The 7,774-nt window shown below is 41.9% G+C and overlaps 2 protein-coding genes across 2 annotated transcripts in view; both read left to right on the forward strand.

Moving 5' to 3' along the window:
• Nucleotides 1-1,892, forward strand: part of LOC116703790 (asparagine--tRNA ligase-like) — a 2,494-nt gene extending 602 nt beyond the window's left edge. The window contains exon 1 of the mRNA XM_032538761.1: nucleotides 1-1,892. This exon is cut by the window's left edge and continues 602 nt beyond it. Coding sequence (XP_032394652.1) covers nucleotides 1-1,456 — 1,456 coding nt within the window. The 3' untranslated portion in view covers nucleotides 1,457-1,892.
• Nucleotides 1,893-5,440: 3,548 nt separating this feature from the next.
• Nucleotides 5,441-7,774, forward strand: part of mief1 (mitochondrial elongation factor 1) — a 3,262-nt gene continuing 928 nt past the window's right edge. The window contains exons 1-4 of the mRNA XM_032537834.1: nucleotides 5,441-5,692; nucleotides 5,967-6,120; nucleotides 6,255-6,435; nucleotides 6,892-7,163. Of these exons, the coding sequence (XP_032393725.1) occupies nucleotides 5,974-6,120; nucleotides 6,255-6,435; nucleotides 6,892-7,163 (600 nt within the window). The 5' untranslated portion in view covers nucleotides 5,441-5,692; nucleotides 5,967-5,973. The remainder of the gene's footprint in view (nucleotides 5,693-5,966; nucleotides 6,121-6,254; nucleotides 6,436-6,891; nucleotides 7,164-7,774) is intronic.

Here is a 7,774-nt window from a genome sequence, read left to right on the forward strand (position 1 = left end):
TGTACGCGGAGAGCAGCAACAGTGGAGAGTGTGGGAAGACAATGAGCATGTTGCCTTCTTGACACCATACCCAAACAGTCCTGGACTAACAGTTGTAGTGCCACGCAAACATCTGTCCAGTGACATCTTTAAACTTGAGGAAACTGACTACAAAGAACTGATCTTAGCCACTTATAAAGTAGCCCGACTTCTAAAAGAGGGAATGAGAGCTCGAGGTGTTGCACTGATCTTTGAGGGCCTTGAGATTGACTATGCTCATGCCAAGCTAATCCCTCTGTTACCTTCACCAGATGGCACTAAGCCTTCTGAGCTGCAAACAGAATGCTTCCAAAGCTACCCTGGATATGTGTCATCGTTGGATGGCCCAGCTGCTGATCCAGAGTCCCTCAAAAAGATCCACTCAAAAATCACCCAGTGCAGGCCTCCTCATTCATGGAAAGACCCTCAGTCTCACTCCACACTGGTCATCAAAAGCCAGTGGTATCGCAACCTCTTCCAGATTCAAAACACTCTCTTCCACAGCACAGTGGAATATTTCCACACTTCCTGCCAGTACTCCTACGCTTTAACCCCTCTCACCACAGACACCATCTCTTCGCCAATGGGTTTGGGATCTGACTCAGAACCAGTTTCTGTAAACCTGCTGGGCCAGAGCATCTACCTGGCTGACTCAATGCAATTTGTTCTTGAATACTTCCTTCGCTTCCAAGACAACCTGCCAGGGACGTACTACATATCCCCCAGCTTTAGAGGGGAAGATCCTGATGCCACACACTTGAACCAGTTCTACCACGTGGAGTGTGAACTTTTGGGTGACATGGACAATGCCATTTCCATAGCAGAGGGATACTTGGCTCATCTCACTAAGTCCATGTTGAAGAAACACTCTGAGATGATACTCAACACTTCCGGGACCCTTGCACATGTCAAAGCCATGCTGAGTAAGCTGGATGGAAAAACTTCACTCCCAAGAGTCCCTCTAGACCAGGCCATTCCCATGATGCCATCTGCTGACTGCTTAGATTGGGTACAAGATGGCCAGCCGCAGTTTGGCAGAAAGCTTACACGCAAAGGAGAGCGTGTCTTGATAGAGAAATATGGTGGCGCTGTTTGGCTGACTGAGATGGACCATCTAGGAGTTCCCTTCTACCAGGCCTATGTGGAGGGAACTGGACGGTGCAAAGCCAAAGCTGCTGACCTTCTCCTGGGGCTGGGTGAGACTGTGGGTCTAGGTGAACGTCATTCCACCCCTGAGATGGTACTGGAGGCCCTCAGGCACCATGCAGTGCCAGAGCAGTCCTACAAATGGTACACTAACATGCGTCAAGTGAAACCACTCCTCACCAGTGGATGGGGCATGGGGACGGAGCGCTACTTGTGTTGGCTGCTTCAGCATGATGACATCAGAGATATACATATCATTCCCAGGATGAAAGGAATGAAGTACATGCCCTGATCTTCTCCACAGGTCTACAAGCCTTTAGATGTGATATAATTGTAATAATGGGGCCAAAGAGGATTATACAATATGGATGTTATACATAAGAATGCCTTAATAGTCCAGACTTTGGACTTTTATCCAGCTTTAAGTGTCCTATAAACCTTCATTGTCCATGGCATGAGAAAACTTACTACAACCCTTTAATCTCCCGTCCCTTGTACATTTCAAAGTACAATGAATCTGAAAATGTGTGTTTTGGCACTGCAACACAAACTGGAGGTGTCATTGCAGTGAATTAAAATGATGGAAAGAAAGTTGAAATTGAGATTACAGGAAGTAAATCAGCTGTTGTTCATTAAATTTTAACATTTAGAGTTGGTTTCATTTTTTTGAACTAGTGCCAATGTAAATGCAAAGTGAGAATACATAAATTGTGTAAGTACAACTTGAATTATTTAAGCACATTCTTTTCTTGGTGTAAGACTTAATAATTCAAGTGATTGGATACTTTTTTTCCAAACTGTGTAAGACAACATGAAGGTGAACATGTGTTTAAGTCCTTGGCCATAGATGTTTTTTCATTATTTATGCTGGCAATTTATTCATATTGTTCCTTAATATGTTTTTGTTTTATATCTATCATAGTCGTTGTATTACAGGATGTTTTTGTGAAAGTCATATGAATTGTTAAGCTCTTTTTAATAAACAAATAATGACTTTTGAAACAGATATTGGCACCATCTGGATGGAATAATCAATTGACAAGGTCAACGAGACCTGTTCCCATGAATGATAGAATGTAGTTAGTAAAGATATTTATCATGGTCTCTGGCCAACAGATTGAAAGAGTGCCTTAACACTTCCTGAAAATATGTTTTTCCTGACTTCTAGTGGTTTAATTTCTCACCATGTTGTTGTGATGAACAAGTGTACTCCAGGGCCCTATGACATCACAGCTGGGTGCGGTAACAGGAACACCAAAGCATGCTTATTCTTTCTTTCTTTTTTTCACCAAGGAAATCACACCCACCTACATCCATCAGTGTTGCTGATGTGGCCGGAGGTGAAACTGGTTTGAAATACTCAATCGGAGAGGGCAGTGAAAAACATCTTTTAAATTTGATAGTTAAAATGACAACAGACCTGATTGATCAATGTCAGTGTGCAACAACTTATCAGTTTACGCATTCCTGAGCAAATTGACGAAAGTGGCTGAACTCTGCATTGATCTGCAAAGTTAGGTCACCAGTTCTATCAACACTCCGACATTACCGGGAGTTAATTATTTAGTGTTTGAATTTTGAATATGTTTTGATGCAACTTAAAAGAAGATCATTTGGATGTTTTTATTAGGGCTGTAGAATCTCAGTGAAAATGGCTCAGTTTACCCTTAACTTCATAAAGAATGCTTTGAAGATGTCTTCCTCCCCAAACTCATCACCCTTTTCTAAGGTAACATTGTAAAGGCTTCCATAGTACCTGAAACTCAACCTTTTTAAGGTTTGTCCCATTTATTAGTGTCAAGACAATGTTTATGAATAAAATCAAACATAGCTGGCCCAACAGCATGCGCACTTCATGTTTGAACGTCTCTGGCCTGTGATTTGCATGTGGCTATCTGACATAAATAAACACCATAATTTGTTATGATGGCTATATTTACTGAAATGCATCTGAGTACACTGTCAGGAAGTATTTAATTAGGTGTGTTAAACATTTCCAGTATAAATGACATTTTATTGACTATTTAGAAACACAATTGTAGTGTGCACAATTACACCACACACATTTGTCCCATAAACATCGTTGCCATGGTGGGGGAGTTGTAACTTCAAGCAGAAACCACCTAATATGACATCTAAACAGAAACACCATCTGACAACATTTGTGTGGTTAAAATAATTGTGTAGTGCTTTGTCTCTTATAGATTGTAATTTGTTGTTATCCTGCTTTCCAGTGGGATATAGATATTTCATTCGAACCACAAATAACACTTATAGAGAATTATTTTGTTGATCCTGGGCTGGCTCTATCTTTTTATTTTATTTTAAATGACATTACCGCTGTAGATTTTGTGTAGTGTAGATTTTTTTATCTTTAATCTTTTTTATTGATACATAGCAAAAAACAGAAATAGCCATAATATCAAAAACTCAATGACAGAGACACTCTAACTTCCAAAATTCTTGAATGCATCATATAAGATCCATCACATGTGGTAATTAAATCATACTAAATCATAGACAGTATAAGAAAAGCTAAATATGGTATACTGTTAATATATACGGTTAATATTAATTAATAATATACAGTCTATGAATATACTTCTAAATACAGTATGAAACATGACACTGACCCGGATGTAGTATGTGAGTGGTAGTATTTGTTTCCGTTTGTCACTGTCGACTCTGACCCCCGGCTACAGCAGAGCGCTGCCTCTGCCTGAAGACATATCTTTGCTCTATTTTCTAAAACGTAGGTTTGCTTGTGCGTGCTTTTTTGCTGTCTGTACTTGTGTTTTTGCTTCCACTTTATCCTCCGCACATTTTTACGAGTGTGTGTCTTGTCAATAAGGCTGGCTAAAGGTAAGGTCAGCGCGTTTGTAGCCTAGCAGCTAGTTAGCATGTAAAGCTAATATGCTAGTCAAGAATGAGCGAATGTGTGACTTTTTGTTGAGCCAGCCATTTTCTGAAGCCAAGTGAACCCCTGTAGCTAGATTTAAATGCCATTATTGTGCAGTCGGTAGAGGCAATAGTCTCATGACAGTCATTGGCAATTTAGGGAGACAATGAGCCACGGTGTTAAGCTAGCTAAGTGGTCACATTTGGATGGTTGCTAACCGCAGCGAACGCTTATCACTGCACTGAGAGGCAGTAACGTTAAAGGTCCCATGACATGGTGCTCTTTGGATGCCTTTATGTAGACCTTAGTGGTCCCCTAATACCATATCTGAAGTCTCTATCCCAAAATTTAGCCTTGGTGCAGAATTACAGCCAGTAGAGCCAGTCCCACAATGAGCTTTCCTTAGAATGTGCCATTTCTGAGTCTGTAGCTTTTGAAGAGGAGAGATGCGGGCATGGTGGAGGTTGGGGTTGTGGCATTGATCTCTGCACTTTTCTCATTTGAAAGCCATAATGTCTCTTTAATGGGCGGGCAAAGCAGAGAAAGGTGCTGTAGCCTTGCCCCTTATGACTTAATAAGAAACAAGATTCCAGATTGGCCCTGAGTTTTCATTTTCTCAAAGGCAGAGCAGGATACCCAGGGCCCGGTTTACCCCTATCGCCATTTCTAGCCACTGGGGGACCGTAGGCAGGCTGGGGGAATGCATATTAATGTTAAAAAAAATGTCCATGTCATGGGACCTTTTAATGTTGAGTGTGACTGAATGTATGCCACAGACAAAATAAATATAAGCTGGCAAAGATCCAGGTTGTTGTGACATCTAACGTTAGTGTAAAAGTGGCGCGCTCTTAATGTGAATTTAATTTATAACCATACAGACATATTGAACAAAAAAGTGTTGCATTGTCATGGATGGGCTGTGGGATGATTATTTTTTGCATCCCTAACTACTACTGTCATAACTCAGAACAGAGGAGTAACCAGCAAAGAGTGAAAGGCAGGTAGTTTCCCCGGGAGCCTTTTGCATAGTTTTTAAGTGCAGTGCATACACTTTTAAAGTAATTTCTATAGCAGCAAACTCTTGTTCTCTCTTTTTCCACCCATAATATCTGTGACTTTCTTTATACCAGTTTCAACCTTCCATGACCATTGATCCAGCATGATGACCAGAATTTGTGCCCACACATGCTTTCTGATATTTTAGACATGGTTGCTTTGTAATCCAAATGCTCATTACAACAAACCATTCAATTTCATTACAAAATGATGCAACGTTTTATCTGTTGATGTCTGTCCCTTCATCACACAACTTCTTCTGCTCTTTTTTTCCCAGGTGCCAGGGTGTCCCCCCTCTCCATGTGTGGTCCCTAATGGGCGGCTGGTCTCGCAGTGCCGTGCTGGAGCTGTACCGGGCGCTGCTCCGTGCAGGGCGTCAACTTCAGTACACTGACCGCAATTACTATCGTCGTGCTGTGGCTCGCGAGTTTCGCCGCTGCCAAGCCCTGACGGTACCTGAAGATAAGGAGGACGCACTGAAGAGGGGCCAGTTCTTCCTCAACAGCCGATTGGGTGGGCTTATGTAGCGGAACGGGTCACGGGTTAAAGGTCATCTGGAGGTTTATCTCCCAGGTGAGTTTGCATATAAGAAACTACTCTTTATGTCAGCAATGGAAATGTTTAGATCTGGGACATTCTTTATGGGGAATGGTGGACTCTTTATTGTAGGCTAAGGCATAGATCACAGGCCATGAGTAAGACCATGTTGGCTATGGCTACTCATAGATCCTCCTATCAGTGCAGTATTCAGTCAGTGCCTCTAAGCTCAGCAACAGAAAAAGGTGCTTTTTCTGTCCTTATCCTTTTCCTGTCGGTGTCTTACTCTCTTTACCTCCTCTGTGTTCAGTGGAAGGATGGCGGGGGTGAATGGAGACCGTAAAGGGAAGAAAGATGACAATGGGATTGGCACAGCCATTGACTTCATGCTTTCCAATGCTAAGCTTGTGCTGGGAGTGGGAGGAGCAGCCATGCTCGGCATTGCAACGCTTGCTGTCAAAAGAGTAAGTGTGAAGCAAGTTATCTTTAACTGTTTTTTTTTCTTCACTTCCATGTATGATGAAAGGAAAAAAGCAATGCTCTTACTTAAGCCTACATGGCAGCGTGAACGATGTGCTCACAATTCTTTGTTGTGCAGATGTATGACCGTGCTATAAGTGCGCCCACCAGCCCCACCAATTTGGAGCCGACGGGAAAGAGAAGCTGGGAGGAGCCCGCCTGGATGGGTTCGTCACCACGGGTACTGAACCATGAAATGAAGTCCACAGTTAGCAGGTCTCTACAGTCTCTGCCTACTTCCTCACATGCTTTTGAACCAGGTTAGTGCCCTTCAAAAGTTGAGTTAACTTTACTTTGTCCCACTTCACTGTCTCATATCTTTCATGTTTAAATAATTGACCAGCATATTTTGTCGTTTATACGTTCAGTCAGCTGTCATTTTATCTGTTGACAGACAGCCTATTTGGAGGATTCTTGCTCTTCCTTTACAGTGGGTGTTGGCTGTCTGTAGTGCAGTAGTTGGTCATCCAGCTGTGTGTGTGTGTGTGTCTGTCAGTTTGATATGATGTAGTTGAACATTTTCAATGTTATAATTCATCAGATACTGTAGAGGCCTTTTATTTTGGTATTTGTAGATTAAAATTTTGAAAACACACCCATGTCGCTCCTGTTCCCCCCCCCCCCCCCCCCCCCCCCCCAACCACATCAAAAGTCATTATTTGAAATGGTGACGGAGGTAAGATATTTTAACTTTCAATTGCTTCTAATCTCCTCAGACTGTCTGCGGAGGGCTGTGGGTCGAGCTGCTGTGGGAGGCAGCGGTGCCACTCAGTCAGATCGGCAGCGGGCCCGAATGCGTTTGTCCCTGCACGAACATCTGTGGGAGTTCTACCAAAATAATGTGAACATCCCTACTGAGGAGCAGGCTGTGGCTAGGAGGGCTGCGCTGGACATCTGTGCCGAACTCCGAGTGTTCCTTCACGCCAAACTGCCCGACATGCCACTCAGAGAGATGTACCTGAGTGGCAGTCTGTACGATGACCTGCAGGTAAGAGTTTACTTACATTTGGTCCTACTTTAGACAAGAGAGTTATAATTTGAGCCAAATATAAAATTGTTCTCTCTCAACATAGTTAGTAGGACTGGGACGTTATGCTTTTGTCCGATTTGATTCTTTCAAGATACATGGGTGTCGAATAGATTTATATTACAATTTTCAATTGTTGCAATTCTAGTATAGTGGTTCGATAGTTTTGATTATTGCGATATTCTTTTCTTTCTTTTTTAACAAAAACAATAGTTGAGGAAAAAAAAAAAGAATTCTAAAAGCTAATTGTTTTTTTTAGTTTTTTAAAGAATGCATGTTAGTCAGTCACTCATTTCAAACATTTATGTCATGCATAAGATGTATTTTCTGCTTTCCGTTTGTTTAGCTAGAAACGGATATGATGTAGTTGCTGTATTTAGGTGAATCATTGATAAAAAATAAATGAAAAATACAGATTCTGGGGAAAAGAACAGATTCCAAAAATACATCCAATTTCTGTCCTCACCCCAAAAAGTAAGGTAATTTTTGGAAAAGAAAACCTGCCCTGCCTTTCTCCGTTTTTATCGCCTTCCTCCATTTTTTTTTTTTTTTTTAGGTGGTGACAGCGGACC

The sequence above is a fragment of the Etheostoma spectabile genome, chromosome 15, assembly GCF_008692095.1.
Source record: "Etheostoma spectabile isolate EspeVRDwgs_2016 chromosome 15, UIUC_Espe_1.0, whole genome shotgun sequence".
Taxonomy (NCBI): domain Eukaryota; kingdom Metazoa; phylum Chordata; class Actinopteri; order Perciformes; family Percidae; genus Etheostoma; species Etheostoma spectabile.